Genomic DNA, 18,081 nt, shown 5'->3' with positions numbered 1-18,081 from the left:
CAGAAATGATGCACGAGGCATTCTAATGAAATAGGATACTCAGATCATAACTATAAAGTCATGCAATGTAAGAAAGCAAATTCTGTACTTTTAGCAAAGAACAGTTACAGTGCCTTTACCCAACCATCACTTACCACAGGGCCTCGTCTACTTCTTCTTTCAAGCCATTCATGCTTCCAGGCGGGCATACACGTTGCCTTGAGTTTCTCCCTGATCATGCGTTCTTCTGGGCGATCATCCATTTTCTGGAAACCCCTGGGGGTTTCTTTATTCTCCATGTCACGACTACAGTAAAAAAAAAGAGGGAAAAAGAGAGAAGAAGCTAAAGCCATGTAACTGTGACTGTCAATACTCAGTGCTCTGTTTAACCCTTGAAGCATCACATTTTTAGCCCCATAAATGCTAAAAAAAAAATGATTCCAGCTGCAGAGGCAAGGTGCTTAAATCTTTAACTTATATTGTTTGTTACTCTGCTTTTTAGAGTCTACTTCAAGTAGTAAGCAACAAACAAGAAGACTGCTTTTGTAAAAACTTAAATTTTAAGAACAAGATCTCTTAATGCACTAACTTAGCACACCCTATAACAAGCAGCCAGTTCTTAAGACATGGGCTTGCAGTTTAGGTACTTTTTGAACAGCCTTCTGAATAGCACTTGAGATAAAGCCTCTTTTTCTCAGATAAGGCACACACTAATTGCAGTACCTTTGCATCTTATCTTTCCAAAAGTCTTATTTTATATATATATATATAAAAGCTAGAAATAAATTATTACTAGGTAACTAGAACTATACATCTTTAAATATATAATTAGAAAAATAATGATTTTAATTGAAAAATAATAGTAACCCATCTTGCTTCAGATCAAACCTACTGAAAACATGTCTAAGATCAATAAAAGTAAGAAATGATTTATAAACAAGTCACTAACTAAACAAGTGAAGCTATTTTTCTTGCTACTTGTATACACACAGACACATAATTAGTAGATACTTCATGATACTTGAGTGACATTCTTAATGCACAATTTAAACTGGAAACACATTTCCCCCCCAAAGAGTCAGTCTGCACTTGTTTTCTTGATACTTGATACTTGTTTCTCCACACTATAGCCTCCTGCCCTGCTAGCCTTCCTTGGAGCACTGTGAGTGAGTGCGTAGGGAAAGGATAAGTGAAAAGGCAGGCTAGATGAAGTTAAGGACTCTTATGGCCAGATGAGAGGATTTTTTTTAAGAAATTGCTGTCAAAATATTTAACCCTTCCTGCTACTGGAAGATAAAAACTACTTCTGAGCAGTTTTAAAAAACTATATTGTAGATGTGGGAAATTTTTGTCATGTGTTTTTAAATCCTTAAGTTATGTTATAGGACCTATGGGCTATTAAACCAAATAAACCTGAAGTTTAATTAGCCTTTCCCAAATTATGCATCTTGCTGTAAGCTAGAGTTTACCTAATCATACTCCTAAATAAATAAATACAAAATAGGACTCTGTCATTTTCCCCAGCATTTCTCTCGCTTGCTAGAAAAGTGTGTGAATGTGCCTGGCACACAGGAAAATGTAGAATCTGTCTAGGTTATCTGAAGACATCTGAGGTTGTATGGTTGCTGGAGTCAGTACTGGATTAGTGAGAGTGAATTAGCTGAATTGTAATAAGACAAAATGACTATGTGGTAGATAGTATTCTGGATGAGGCTCCATCTGTTCAAAAGAGCAGGTACACAGTTTGGGGGTAGTTCTAGATCCAGCACTGCCAGGTGAGGCTCAGGTAGCCACAATGGCAGAGTGACTTTAACCAGAGTACCAACTACAACTGCTTCTGGATAGAAGTAAACTGGCTACAGGTTGCTATGTTCTAGTACCCTCCCAACAAAGAGTTATATATGTTGAGTATTTCCAAATGGCTAGGAAACTGGTAAATTTCCTAAATGGGTTTACATACAGCAATCCAACTAGAGTTCACTATTCTATGATTCCCTAATTCTATGAATAACCCATCATGGTTGCTAAACATGATGGCTTGTTGTTCAAGCCTAGATTTATTTCTTTAGGGTATATCTACCTCTCTGCTCCAAGTTTTTTATCCTTTCCCTCAGCCTCCAGAAAACCCCTCTGAAGGTCTTGTGAAGGGAATGAATCATATACCATGCCTTTTTCATAGGCTAAGGCCACTCACACCTCTGGTTCCTAATGACAACTTGTTTTTTCTGTCAGGTAACCAAACAAAAAATAAACCTACCTGCTAAATCTGTAAAGCAATCACCAGCATGGGTACCTGCTGAACAATGCCCTCAGGCACATCCCTGCACAATGCCCACTTGAAATTCCCCATTCCTCCACTCACACAAATGGGAATGGCTGCAGTTCTACATGGACAGGAAAAAATACCACAATTTTAAAAAAATGCTTGGCAATGAAAAGCAGCCCTTCCAAGTTACCATACTTTGAAGAAATTATCTATAGCTGCCAAAATGAGGATGGCAAAGATCAGCTTGACAGCCAGCTTTTGCAATATGAAGAAAGTAAGTTCCTTTGGTGAAAAAGCTGTGGCAAAACCAAAATGGCTTGAGATCATCCTGGGGAGCGGGGAGACAGCTTGGTCAAACTTTGTGTCCTCTGGTATACCTACAAAAGGGCCAACAAAGATAGGGTAGGGAGCAACAAACAACCCACAGTAAGCTAATCTAGTGTTGAGATGAACCTTGACAGAATCCATCCCTCAAGCATTTGTGGACTTTCCTTCATACTTGGCCCAGTCTTAGAAAGTAAGCCAAGCAGAAGGGTCATCCACAAATGCTCATGGAATGAAGTTTGGGCAACAATCTTCTTCTGCATCACATGTGACAGCAAAACAAAGGCTGATGCCGCACAGTAGTCGAGAAGAACTCCATTCCTAAAGAGCTCCACATAAACATGGGCATAGTCAAAAATTTGGACTCAGGACTGCAAAAGCAGATTGGCATCTGGGGAGCTGAGCCCAGGCAATCTGTACTTTAAAAGAATTCCTTGCACATCCCCAGTTTGGTAGGAGCACAGTGGGTTGTTTTTATGACAATCCATCGTGGCCTATTGTCAGGGTAAGTACTTTACTACTTTACTCACTACTTTAAAGGTGGTTTTAATCCAGGATCCTTTGCCATAGGAAACTGTGTAGGAACCAGAAAGAACATGTTCTCTGTGGAAAGGCTCCATCTTTGAAAAGTCTCCTCCTTAAGCTTTGTCTGGCCTAATACTCTTATCATTTTGGCATCAGATTAAAAAACCTGTTCATCGAAGCATCTTACAGTGCAACCATGGCTTGTATTTTAGTCTGCTTTGCATTTGATGCCTCCGATGTTTTTAATTGTAAAGATGTTTTATTTTATTTATTAGATTTTTATCCCATCTCATGAGCCATAAGGCTCCCTGGGTAGGTTATGAAGGAGGTTGTCCTACATTTATGACTTATATTGATTTTATGCCTTTTGCTTACCACTCCAGTATGTTTTGATGAAGGTTAGACTACAAATATTTTAATCTATAAAATATATGCATCTAGTTAGATTGATCAATAAATCCATCTATACATGCTTGTCCATGCTATAGCATCAAGTCCATAAAACCTAAATGGAATGAAACTTGGCATGAATGCTAATATGATCTTAGACGTATGGAACCTGGGGTTATTTGGTTTTAAAATGAATTAGTTCAATTCAATTTAAATGTACCTCTGTGTTTGATGCCTACAGTACCATGTTCAGTCACTAGGTGGCAGTCTTTGCTTACCAGCACAGTTTTAAGCCAGGGAAGGGAGTAATTTAAGCAAGAGCCATCCTCTCTCCCCACTGTGTGCTAGCCCACCTCAGAGTAATGGAGAGAACAGACCACTCACCTAAAGTGCTATTGGGGTACATCATGGTTGACCATGCTTAGGGATGGAAGCAGGAATGGCTTCACTCAAACAGGCCAGGGATAATACATATGAGCAGTTCTGACACTGCATAATTTGCTTGAAGGTTTTGCTGTTTCAAAGGAGGGCTTATTCTGACCCATGTATGGCTGTATGCTAGTATGGTCTTTTGTCAATCAAATAAATAAATCACAGTCTCCCTCCAACTCTTTAGGCTATTTGTTTCCCTTCAAATTCACTTCCAAGGTGAATATTAAAAACACACATTAAAAAAACCTGAAGACAAATTTTCCTGTATACCTCAGGGACCATCCTAGTATACAAGAATTCACTCTATCTTCTCCTTGGGTACTGCTAGATATCTGCACATGCACTGATATTTTATTAGTGGAGGAAGGAATATTGAGAGAGTAAGATAACCAGGCAATATAATAAAAGTATGCCAGTCACCTATCTAAAAATAGATAACTGTATTTCCAGAAGGCCAGATTTTCACGGCACGTAACTCCTTTGTATCAAGAAAACCAAGCAGTCAAAAAATCAAGCACATTTTTCCAGATGTCCTAATATCCACTGTTGGCTTCCAAACAGATGTATTAAAATTATTTTCATAGCCACCGGACAGGCATTAACAATATACCTCAGCAGTAAAGGCTTTACAAGATTTACTTGTTCTCTGAAAGAAAGAAAAAAAAAAAAAGCAGAAACAACTAGCTTCCCCTCATGTGACAGTAAAACTAATCTGCTCTTCCTTACAACAAATGAACAGTTATTTAAATGCAGGTGGGAATTACCAGCTGAAAAGTGCTCTCTGTCGGATATAGATAAGTCATACAAAGATTTAGGAACATAGAAACAAAGCGAGTCAGAGGGGGGTCCTGAGCCATCTAGTCTGACCCCTGGCTCCAACCAGTTCCACTGGTGTAATCCCCAACATGTGGTTGTCCAATCTTTCCTTGAACGCTCTATCTGATGGCGCCTCAACCACCTCCCGTGGAAGACAATTTGTGGGTATAAGCTTTGGGGAACACAACAGAAACTTGTGACAGGCACGGCGAGGCAGCGGGTGTGGGTGAGGTGGTGGTGGCAGGCGCGGGACCAGCTGCCCCAGGCTCAGATAACTAAAAGGCGGGCTGGGTAAATGGGCGTGGCAGGCCGTATCTGGCCCGCAGGCCATAGTGCGAGGACTCATGCTCTGAATGAAGACACTTTTATTCTGATCTGGGAATAATCTCTGAGGATCGGCAGGATATAAATATCACAATCATCTGCATTTGGTATTTGAAGCAATTATACATGCCACCATGTGCCCATGTAATTCTACTTTCCCGTGTTTTGCGGTCTTGTTAGCTATCTCACACTGGTGGTGCACCCTGAAAGTCAGTGTAGAAATCTTTTAAATCAATAAATCGTAGAGGTACATTGTAATTCTTCAGCATAAAGGGGGGGGGGGGAATCCAGACAGGCATGCTTGCTTTTTTGGATACCATTTTCTACAGGTAAACAAGGTTAGTTATTTCCATGTTACCTGCAGAACCAGATTATTGTAACAATATAATAAACAACTATAAAATATAGTGAATGAACTAAGAGAGAGCATTTCCTGAAATACATGGAGTTTCTCTTACTGAAATGTTTTCACAAAAATTATCTACATGCAGTCATTCAATTAATAATTTTACAGTGCTATACAAGTCAAGTCTGCTAGATTTTAAGTTCTACATTGTTAACATGCAAGTCCAGGAAAAATATGCAGGACTACTGAAACCCATAAGCCATCTTTACAAAGTTGTTAATCTAAATGCAAGTAATTATAATAGTAATGTTTATGTTAGAGATTTTTCACACATGCCTGGAACTCGAAAGTTGCACTTCCCATAGCAATAGTTCAGTCAACCTGCTTAATTATATTTTCGAATAATGCATGTGTCATGGAGGCATTACAGCTAACATAACATTCAGAAATACAAGTGGGGCCCTATTATAGCAGCTGTGGGAACTTCCCGGTTTGAGTATACATGTAGAAATCATTACTATGAATACCTCATCAAGAATACCAGATATCTTCATTCTTGGGTTTAAAGAGAGCAGAGCAGTCCAATACTACAATGTGGCCAGCATCCATAAGCTCAATATTGTTTTAGACTTGTTTTTCTCAAACAGGAGTCCCACATGTTGCAGTGAAAACTACTTTTGAATTGTGGGTAGTTTCTAAAGCACTTTTTGCTGTGGTACAGATGTCAGATTGCAAAAAGGGCAGTGGCAGGGAGTCCTCTGGCCTAGCATATTCCTTGGGCCTAAGCTGTTCTTCAGATCCTGCCTGCTGTGTAGAGTACAGTAGAGAATGCAAGAAAAGAGTAACTGTAGAAAGTATTCAAACAAGATATTGTTGCAGTATTCATTTTACAGATACTGGCAGCATGTTACTGCTCTCACCCAACACAAGTTCCCCCTTAAATAGATCTAGTATTAAAAGAACTGCCAAGTAACAAATCTAGGTCTAGTTCAAACGACTGGTTCATCTTTCTAAGCCTGTGGTTTCTTCAAGAACTCAGTATAAAACTCAGAAATGTCCAAAATCAAAAACAAACAAAAACACTAGAAGCAAACACACAGTGAGACAGTCACCTAACATTTCAAGAGAGTGGTCTGAAGAAAAATGTGGCAAATTTTTCTTTATGCCAAACCTTCTCAATATACTGTATTGCATTACATTTTTACTCCACTTTTCTTCCTCTTGCAAAAACAAATGAGCAAACAAAAACCAACTAAGGCAGTTTATTAGCTTCTCCTCCTCTCCATTTTATTCTCACACCACCACCATCATGAGGTAGGGTAAGCTAAAAGGCAGAGCCTGGCCCAAAATCACCCAACATGCTACTCAACTGAGTAGGGACAAGAACCCAGATATGTCATCTTCCAGTTCAACATTCTAACCACACTGTGATTCAACTTTTAAAACTTGGCACTTTTAAACAAACCAAACTGAAATACAGAGAAACACCTGCTGTCTCAAATGACAATTATCTTCAGAACCTGGCTGATCACAGAGGGCGACAGAATGGCTCAACTAGATGGACATTTGGTCCTATCTAGCAAGATCTGCCTATGTTTTTGATCCTGTACGGCATACTCTGGGATCACAGGTTGGTATGAAATACCCAGTCGAGGTTATATAAGCTCTCTGTTGCACAGTGATTTGGTGAAGTAACTTGTAGTTTCCCCACCAAACTCCATTTTCACATTCACAGCTATAGATTTTATTTTGTGCAATTTGTAACTGGAGAGCCAGTGTGGTGTAGTGGTTAAGAGCATGGGACTGGGACTCAGATGATCTAGTCCCCGCTCAGCCATGGAGCCAACTGGGTGACTTTGAGTCAGTCACAGACTCTCAGCCCAGCCTACCTCACAGGGTTGTTGTTGTGGGGATAAGAAGGAGGAGAATGATGTAAGCTTCCTTGAGCCCTTTGTAGGAAAAAAGCAGGATATAAATTGATAAATAAATAAATAAAATAACATTTACAGAGAGGTCAGTTATCAACTCTCGTGAGTATGTTGTTCTCCAGCAGAAAGTCAGGAGCCTTCTAAAACTTTTAAGAGATTGTGCTCTATCAATTGCTTCCCTCTGACACAATTTTAAACCATCAAAACAATAATTTTTAACAAGAAAAACACTCTAATTTAAGGTTATTTTGGCATGTCCAATCTACTTTATGAATGAAAGCCAAGTATAATAAACTCAGATTGTTTTCAACTGTCCCCAACATCCTTCACTCAGAATCAGAGCATACTCCTCCTGCCCCTTTCTTTCAACCCAATAGGAGTCCTTCTGTTTGTTGTTTAAGCAAAGCCATGTATAAATAAATAAATAGGGACTTTAAATCTATCATTGGGAGATATTTAGCATGTTTGATCCACTCAACTGTACCTCAACATTTCCCAGTATTTGTGTGCCTTAAAACAACCCATCCCCCACTTTCATGCAGCATGTGTATTTCTGCTCTAAAAGTCTGAAATCCTGGCTAATCTATTACAAATCACATGGAGACCAAGCAATAGATTTCTGCCTGCCTACCTAATCTACAAGGGATGCAGGTGGCGCAGTGGTTTAAACTGCTGGGCTGGTTGATTGAAAGGTCACCGGTTCAAATCTGCACAATGGGGTGAGTTCCCCTTGCTCCGTCCCAGTTCCTGTCAACCTTGCAGCTCTAAAGCAAGCAGATAAAAAGATACCACTTTGGTGGGAAGCTAACAGTGTTCCATGCACTTCAGTGTTTAGTCATGCTGGCCACATGACCACGGAGACTGTCTGCAGACAAACACTGGCTCCCTCAGTTAGGAAACAGAATTGAGCACCACCCCCTAGAGTCAGACATGACTGGACTTAATGTCAAGGAGAAACCTTTACCTTTACCTTACCTAAGATCTCCCTTTTGCCCCTGCATTATAGTAGGCTGTGTTTAAAAAATATATTGGACATTCAACAATAAACAAATAGTAAAAACCCTACTGGCAATCTGCAAAGTCATAGTTTGTAGTATCAGAATTGGCCTGGTCTTGTTTATTTGGATCTGTTTCAATTGACTATGCTTATCAATGCTGAATAGCTATTTGCAGGTATGCAGGTGCCCACTTGTGAACTGAGTTTGTGCCAATCCAAATTGATTTTAATCAGTCAAGTAAAACTACAGGCTAGGACTGACAATGTTTCTTTCTTAGTAAGACATGCTATGCTATGTGGCTTTATTTTACATTGTTCAGAACAGTAAAAAATGCTACCTTTTTGTGGCAGTTACTCTTTTGCTTCCAATCTTCACTTTGGAAGAAAGGTTGTTGAACAGATGGTCACTCCAATTTCATATACCCCGGAAGCCATTGGTTTCCTGGAATCCTGCCAGTCTGGCTTTTGCCTTTTTTGGCACTGCTTACATCTATGACCTTTGACTACAGAGTGATGGATAAATAGAGAACAATCTCTCTTTTATTTCCTTTAAGGGCCTTTGAAACTGCCGAACATAAGGTGTTGGCTGTTGTCTCTTTTTCAGATAACTGAAAGGGACATGTTGTTGAAGCCATATGTATATCTAATATAAAAGCAAACATAAGCACGGCTATATCTGTAGTTTCCTATTTATTAACTAGTTTTTGTCATACATTCTTGAAGTCACAATATAAAAATTTTGATTTAATTGATGACCACAAGCAAGCCATTCTCTTTCAAAGGTTTCTTAAGCAGTAGTTTCAAACTACTTTGAAGAGAACATATCATGCAGTTTGGGTTCTGTTAATTCTTTACCAATATTTGACCTCACAAAACATTTATTTCCATGATTAAACTTCTGTGGGTTCTTTGCATAGAATAACCTCTGATTTAGCAGAGTAGACTCCTCTTTTTTTCCACCTTTGGAGAGATTAACACATATTGTGTTTGCCCAAATCACTAATTTGGATAAAAGGAAGACTGCATCTTGAAGTGTCTGAACAGTTTCTGAACTGTCACAGAAACCAGCATAGCAATGTTAATTTTTAGCTCAAAAATCATGTAGCTTTTCGACATTCATAATGATCTTGTTTCAAATATTGAAATTTTCTCATACTCAATCCTCATTATCTATAGCATGAAGTTAATACAGGTAAGACAATTTTTTCATCTTCCATATAAACCCTATTTAGTGCTTATTATAGGCAAGCCACTGCACCAAGTTCTACCTTGTCCAAGGAATTATCTATAGATAACTAATAAATATCCCAATCTCCACTTGAAAATTTATCTTGATATAATCACACACTCTGCTAGAAAAGTGCTGCAAATCCTGCTCAAATTTTGCACAGCACAAATGTTGCATCATTCCTGGCTTATAGTTAGCAGTGTATTAGACTATTGTAAATATATCTTATGCATATATTTCATTTTTATAATTCTCAATAGCCTAGACTTTCTGGCCAGTTAATGAAAAGAATTAATTTAAAACTGACACACACACACACACACACACAACATATAGCAATTGCAACTGAATTAGCATAGCACTGGTACAGAATAAAGTGCAATATTAAAAAATGAAGTTAAAAATTAAACTGTTGAAATGCTGGTAGAATAAAAAGTCTTCACCTGGCACCAAGAAGAATACAAAGGAGGTGCCAGGTGCATCTCTTTAAATGCTTAATCCACAACCCATGCCACAGCCAAAACGACCCTCCTCTGAAGAAGAAGTCCCTGAAGAAGGACCACCAAAGACCTTCCAGATTGGTACATATGGGCATATGGAACCTGTCTTTAACAAGAACACTAAGGATAGTTTTAGAGCGTGAGCAATATAAATTAAATAGAAAAGTTCTGCATCAAGAAAATTCAAGTTTTGCATCAAAGGGTAAAGTATGCTTTAAAATTATAAACAGCGTCCAAAGTCACAAACATGTGTGCACATATATGTGCAGGCACTATTCTACATACCCAGGTTGCTGTGTACTCCCCTCAAACTTCCCATTATGCACCTACACTATTAACATAAGCACCACCTCTTTATTTGGAAATTTAAACCCTACCCCACAATCACCTTCCCCTTTAAGTGATCAAAACAGATACAAAAGGAGAGTCATGAATGGAAGCATGAAGGACAATGGCAACTGAATACTAATTTCCATGAAAAATTCAACATCCATGGATGCATAGTATCAGGTATGATTATATAACTGGTGTGAAAAGAACTTATTTATATGATTTGTTTCCATCTTTCTACCAACAAAAATAGCACTCAAAGTTTAAAATCATAAATAAAACTTGGTTAAAACAATAAACTGTTTAATGCAATCACAACAAAAATGGAATAAAACAACATCCAACTCAACAAACCTGCTTATATATCGAAAACCTATTTTCATTAAAAAAGCACATGAATCAAGAAGCAGAAACCATTTGATACAAGGAGGAAAAAAGAACTAATGGTCAGTTGCTTATAGCATAGTTTAGTGTGAATCTGGAATGTCACAATCCATAACATACTACAGATATTTATAGCTGCTGTTTGCATATGAAGCAATGCAAATCCTGCTGCAGGACAAATTGATTTAATAATCCAAGAACTAAAGTGTTCTTGAATATGAACTTTGAACAAATGTAAAAGCAACCAAAATGCTAACACAGCATGCAATCTAGATAACGCATGGAAGAGCTGCCAACAGAAGTTAAAATCATGGTATAAATGCATTCATCCAGAAGGTACTTTAATAATTTTTCTTAACTGTGTACTAATGTCACAATAAAAGTACTCATAATTTCTGAAACTACTTTTCTATAGTTCTTTTTACATTAACAGAGAATAACTCCTAAATTTATCTGACATGCAGCCACTACACAAGTGACAGAAAAAGTGTGTGTGTGTGGGGGGGGTTAATTGCAAGACAAAGGAGGGAAAGAGCAGAGATAAAAGTATAGCTTCTTACAAAATATTCTCCATTCTCAACAACTTCAGATTATATCATTTAATGTTACTATTTTTTTTCCAGAATGTATACATTAGTAACATCTTTGTCAACCTAAAGTAGATTTTCCTTGGAAATTTAGTTTGCTTACATTTTGTGTTATATTTTAAATCTTTGTACTACTGCCAAGTCTTATTCTAGTTCCTACTTTTATCTTATACTGTAGAGTTTTAACCATTTACATTCTATACTGTATTTTATGTTTTAAATTGTTGTGAACTGCACTTTGGCTAACTGGGCAGTATAAAAATGTAATAAATAAATCTTTGCACTTGAGCTTTCCCAAAGAATGATATATGAATAAGAATAATGTATTAAGTTCCTATAAATAAGGATGAGGAAAATTACAGTATTTTGATTGGCTAAATACTTCATGCAACACTCTAAAAATAAGCATCCACTATCTATAATCGCAAGCTTTCTGTCTAGCCCTGATTAAAGGGTTGAAGAATGTGCAAATTGAGCATCAGTGGCAGAATTTAATCTGGAAGAGTGGATGGAAGGGCTAAGCACCCCAACACTACTTTCTTGATCAGAATAGTAGTCCCTCATATAGTTGCAAGGAGGGGAGATATGCCACCCCGCCCCCCGCCCCCCAAACACCAGAGAGTGATCATGGATCTTCCAGTATAGAATGCTGCTGAGTGGTAGCAGGGATGGTAATAGTTAAGGCTACACAGGAGAAGGCATTCTCTAAAATACGTAGCCTAAGTTATTCAGCTATTGTAGTCAACATCTAAAAATGCTCCTAGAACAGTTACATATCAATAATCACACCACCATCACCATAGTGCAATTCTTCATTATTTGAAAACTTCAGTAAGAGCACGGGTACCTATAAGGTAAGTTCAAATGTCATACTAAGCAACCCTGAAAATTGTTTCCTAAACAATCCATGGTATACCCAACAGATGATCATTGTGTATGGCTTGTTCCAGTGTTCTGTTTTTTCCCCCAGTGTTCTGTTTTTCCATTGAAATTTGTCTATACTATATATACCTGTATTTATCCATAGTTGTCTGAGCTGTTATATTGCAGTCACTTGCATTAGATGGGCTAAATATGGGATATAAACTTCTTTTACTTACTCTTCTAAGGCAAAAATCAACAAACCCAAGTGCTCAGTTGCCTAGGAAAGAACAGAAGAATAAGGCATGGCAATCCCTTCCTATGCATAACACAGTTGGCTTACACTTGGGTATGGAACAGACTTATACATGGCGTAGTTACCTTTGCTACTAATATTCTTCAATATCAAACTGAAAGAAACCATAACTAAGATGGTGATTATTGATTATTTCACGTAAGAATGCAAGAAGTCTCATGCTGGATCAGATGAAGGTTTCATGTAGTCCAGCATTCTGTTCACAGTGTGGCCAACTAGTTGCCCATGGAATCCACAAGTAAGACACAAATGCAACAGCACTTTCCTGCCCAAGTTTACCTGCCTGTGCTGGTAGACCCACATCCATCTTTTAATAAAATACAATTTTCAAACTAGTTTTAGGAACCAATATGCAATGCAGAAAGTAAGTGAAGCCAGAGGTGCTAAAGTTGCCTCAGCAAAAGAAAATTAATCTGGTGGTCTAAGATATATCGGCTCTCTTTGGGTATATATCCTAAAAACAGTGTGCTCTTTCAGGTGTAGTCATTTTGGTTAAACACAAACAAACATAAGTACTCAGATGCTACTGTCTTTACAAATATATCAATAAAGTAACTTCTACATAAAGGCTTAAGGTGTTGGACTATAACATTTAACTTATACTGTATGATTAACCTGATTTCACCTTAAGCAAATATTTCAATTCAAATATTTTGGAACTGTTGGGAAGAATTTTGAGATATTTATATTGAATATAGAATTGACATGGATTACATTTTTAGTTCTGTTTACAAATTGTGAGATATATGTGCTCATTAAGGGAGAAAGTGTGTTGGGGAAAAATAATTTTACATGATAAATCAGATCTCATTATTTCAAATGCAAGAATTTTTTCCAGAAAATAAATCCGACCTACTTTTTCCAGAAAATCCACATCAATGGTTTGTACCCTCCCTCCTTCCCCCTCAGTCTTCCAGTCAGTCCTTCACATCAGAACTATTGCTTCCCTTCCTTACTCCAATTGCTATCCCTTTTTATTCAATGTCATTTAAAAAAAATCAGCATTTTAAAAAAGAAAAATTGGGGTCCCATTTTGTTTCATATTTCCAAACTCCTGAAAACGGCATGTTTGTTTTCAAGTCTTTCCACAAGTGTACAATAATCACTTAATGGCTGTTTGATGTGAGGTCTTGCTTCATCAATTTCATTATCAGTTCCAGTTGTCAAAGAAAGGACAAGACACTGCATATAGGCTAATTTGCACATAGCTGCCAGGGTTTAAGTTAGTTGTCAAATGAAAAGCACTAAAAAAGCAGCAACAGAAGGTATACCAAAAAGGATGGGGAAAATTCCCTCCCCTAAGCACTGTAATCCCCTCATTTTTTAGTGTTGCACTGACAGTTCTCAGTAGCCTTCATCTTTACAATGCTTCTCCTACTCTCCAACTAGTTCAGAAAGATATTAACTCCTCTTGGTACGGTATTTCCTTCACATTAAAAAAATACACCACAACACACATAGTTTTAACAACTGTGCAATAAATGGTCAGGAAATTTTTTACTATTTAAGGGCTGAAAAATAAATGAAGTGGGAATTTGTGCACCTGCACTAACTCTTCTTTTACTGGAAGTGCACAAATTTCCCTCCATTAAATTGGCATGCATTCCTACACAGCTGGAGGGCCACAACTGTCAGAAAACAATAGTTAAGTTCTTCAAAAAAATTAGCTGGTAAAAGGGGCAGAGTCAGTATCTTTCCCTTCTGGAGTAGGTGGACTGTCAGGGAAGTGCTGAAAGGAAAGAGGACACTGAGTACTGTTAGATGAACACTTAAAATTGAGAAGATTGCATTGCTGAAGGGTGAGAATGTTCCTTCCTCCATTGGGCATGCTTTCTTCCTCAGCTTCTTTTTGCCCTTTGCCAATGCTTTTCCATTGACTGTTGGCACTTGCTCTCAGAGCAATGGTGCACAGATTAGTCCATACACAGTTCTAATTTGTATCATAGAGCTGTTAAGTGCACCTGTGAAGGATGGACCATTTTTTAAGGTCACAGGGTACTGGATATGAGAACTTATGTTACAATGGGTTATCTTACTGGGTCAATTTTATTAGCCCAGCAAATAGGTTTTTTTTTTCTTATGTAAGTGACTCTTAGAGCTCAGGTTCTCACATTTCCAAGCCAAATGCTTACTAAATTTTCCATCCTTTACTTCAGAGGAGAACAATGCCAGAACAGGCTTTAAATAAGCTACACAAATAACTCAGATGGCTACTACTCTGCCAGCTCCCTATGCTGGCAGATGGCATTATACTTGTTTCCTTCCCAACATTTAAAAAAGAAGGTTCAGAGTAGTTTCCCATGTAGGCATTGATCAGCTCTATACCTGCTTTGACTATGGTAAAGGATGTTTAACTTTCTCTGCATTTTATGGTTCCAGCACCACATACCAATGGATTATCCCAATGTGAGAGTGGATTCCAATCACACCAATAAGGAAAGCTGCGCTGTCCAAGCAATGGGAACTGCCTCACTCCAGTTGTCTTTTTCAGCCTGAGGAAGAACCAGCAGCGATGCAGAAGAACTGGTTGGACTGAGAGTTGTAATAGGCTTTCAGAAACCACATTCAAAACAAACCTGATGTACAGATTCTACTTAATATCAATGATTCCTACATACAGAAAAAGCTGTTCCCAACTACTTCTCCAATGTATACCCTTAGATAAGGAAAATAACACTTTAGCACCACTTCTGTTTATGAGAGCTGACAAGCTATCTCACTGTATCTAGATGGGTCAGGCTTCTGTGCTGCCTGAAAGTCAGATCTTATCACTTCAGTCGCACAAAGCTTGAGTGAGAAGGACCAGAATCATTACTCCCCTGTTCCCCTCTGACTTGACCCTTTGTCTGCATCTGTCTTTCTCCTTGAAAAGCCTACCATCTGCCACTGCTGTACCCTGCTCACTTGGACCATCCTTGGCACTGTTACTCTCCCCGCTCACAGCCTTGATGGTGAGAGAGAGTCAAGCTGAGCCCCACTTTCATTTGGGGGTGTGGCTTCCCTGATGGCCATTCTTCTTCAGGGAGAGGCACACAGGATGGCTACCATCTGCCTGCCTCACCCTGCTCTCCATGCCACTATTGCTCTTCCCCTTGTTGCCTCCACCACAGCCTCAATGTAGCAAGAAATACCAAGATCAGGAGAAAGCGAGAGAGCCAAGCCCACCTGTTGACTGGGGGCATGGCTTCCCCCAGTGGCCATTTTTCTTCAGCAGGCAGTGTGCAGGGAAGCACCCTTGGGTCATTTGGCACTGGCATGACATGGGTTCAGATGCCAGGCCCTTTGGTGGGGGCAAGGACAATTATTATAGGAACTGTTTTATTACGTGGTTTATGAATGTACTATTTATCTTATTGTAAACTCTGGGCTATGTGGTGGTAAATAAATGTAATAAAAAAATAAAACTCAAACCTACATAGACAAATGAAAAGTCTAACTGAAGATCACTTGAGTTATATTTGTTTTCTAATGTTTGACTATTTTGGACTTTTCACACCTCAGGTACAAGAGATGCAAAAGTGCACCTAGGTGGAACCTGTCCACAAGCTACTGCTGAATAAAAGAACAGAGACAATTTTGATTCAATGTTTACCAATCTCCAATTCTTGCATGCCTTTTAAAAATTTAAACTAAAAATGCTCTAAAAGAATTGCAACCATGTCATCACAATGGGTTTATACCAAGATAAGGAAGGATTTTGTTTCCTCAGTCCCCATCCAGAGTTTGGTCCAGTCAGCCCATTACACCTTTTCACACATCCAGAACATTAACAGGAGTGAGAAAAATTTAGAATAAACTACAGGAAGCTAGCAATGCTGATATTCTTCATTAAGCATACAAGTCAACATGTTCTGCATTAGAGCCAGACTCCATCCTGACCATCGAATTATGTTGAAATACAATTAAACCCACATGCTACGGGAAGTAAAAACTGTAACCCACCAGAGTTATCTATCTTTGTTCAAGATGTTTAAAAATTATAATCAGTTCTTTGAACAAGTAGCATCTCTCTTTTTACAGGATATCAAGGCCATAGAGAAAAGAAAACTTAGAAGCAGAATGCTAGACTGTTTTGCCTAGTATATCAACAAATATGCTTTGATCAGTGACAATATGTTTGAACTGTAATATCTAAAGTTTCTTTTTTCCAAGTCAGCTTGTACCATGAAAAAATAAAACATACCAATATTAGTAATCCTATTGGCTTGAATGCTTTAGTGGTAAAAATTACTTTTCACACAATTAGCATTCTTATTATAGATACAGCCTGCCATTTTTTCCTGAAAACAGCCCAAGGCAGCATAGATAATCTACTCCTCCAACTTATCTGCACAGTAACCCTGTGAGGTAGGTTGTGTCTATGTGCTTTAAAAAACAGCAGTCAAGATGGCCATTGTTACATCAGGACTGGTGCCAGAAAAATGCAATTACAGTCTGATGTTCCAACAGAGAGCAATAGAAGAAACTCAACAGTTTCTGCCCAAATGGGTAATAAGTATAGCAATGCCAGTAGGCACTCCCAATGTCACAGAAATTCTAGTATCTCCCACAAATGAAGTACCTTGATGAGACTGTAACATGAGCTATGCACAGAAGTCAATACAGAATGATGGTACTGTCACCATAGCCAGTATACACCACGTTACTACCTCCCTGTTTTGCTTTTATGTCTACACTTAGTTTACAACTCATTGTTCTTTGCATAGACCATAGCTACCCTTACAACAACTCTATAAAAGTACACCAAATATACTATTCCTCATATTGGTGAGAATGTGACTGGAAGGCTACCTGAACAACAAAAAGATATGCTAAGTTAGTGTTAAGCCACCCCACTCAATCTATTTATTATCTTGAAACTGATATCCCATCTTTCTGTTGTTTATGCACCTCTTAGAGCAGACAACCGCAATAATACAATTCAAGAATATTACTATAACAAGAACATCATAATTAAAAAAAGATGCAGCAGTTAATACAAAAACACTGGATAAACTTCCCCTAAGTTATTCAACCTATGGACTTCTAACTCACCATATGTTTTTCTTTAGATGGACAGATTCAGGCACTGAGTTCTCTCTACTGATAAAAGCAATATATGAAACACCCAGAGACAGAAAAAACTCATCAATCCTTTAGGGTAGCAATATTTTTCTTTCAACTACTGAGCATGTACAATAAAGAACTGAGCTATAAAAATGTAAATCAAAGAGGAGCAAAAACTGAAGCATTTAATATTTTAAAACCATTGTGCCAATTTTACAATCCAGGCTTAACTCTAAACATTGTCTGGATATAGAGAATGCATGGAATAGCAAGTCAGATGACACCTTATCACTTACAAGCCCCTACAAAAGCAATGAAACAAATGGTTGATGGCGAGGCTATTTTCTGAGGAGGAATGGAATATGCGGCCTGATGCAGAATGGAATTTGGCTTGCTTTCATTTGCATACCAAACACCTCACCATTAAATGTTACTTTACCAAAAAAACAAACCTGAAACTCTCCTCAGTTAAATAAATGCTATTTAAGGCTGCCATTTGAGA

General features: G+C 38.2%; 1 protein-coding gene across 3 annotated transcripts in view; it reads right to left on the bottom strand.

Annotated features, from left to right (window-relative positions):
- The window catches only part of MAP3K1 (mitogen-activated protein kinase kinase kinase 1), a 64,048-nt gene that overhangs the window by 31,211 nt on the left and 14,756 nt on the right, over nucleotides 1-18,081 (bottom strand). For 2 of the 3 annotated variants that reach the window (XM_044445962.1, XM_044445963.1), the window contains exon 2: nucleotides 135-285. In XM_044445962.1, the coding sequence (XP_044301897.1) occupies nucleotides 135-285 (151 nt within the window). Of the gene's footprint in view, nucleotides 1-134; nucleotides 286-2,236; nucleotides 2,364-3,868; nucleotides 7,182-18,081 lie in introns of those variants that run through there. The other variant, XM_044445964.1, reaches the window with a different exon arrangement.

Source organism: Varanus komodoensis, unplaced genomic scaffold (genome assembly GCF_004798865.1).
Source record: "Varanus komodoensis strain SLA01 unplaced genomic scaffold, ASM479886v1 scaffold5, whole genome shotgun sequence".
Lineage (NCBI taxonomy): Eukaryota > Metazoa > Chordata > Lepidosauria > Squamata > Varanidae > Varanus > Varanus komodoensis.
This window is presented reverse-complemented; position numbering and strand designations above follow the sequence as displayed.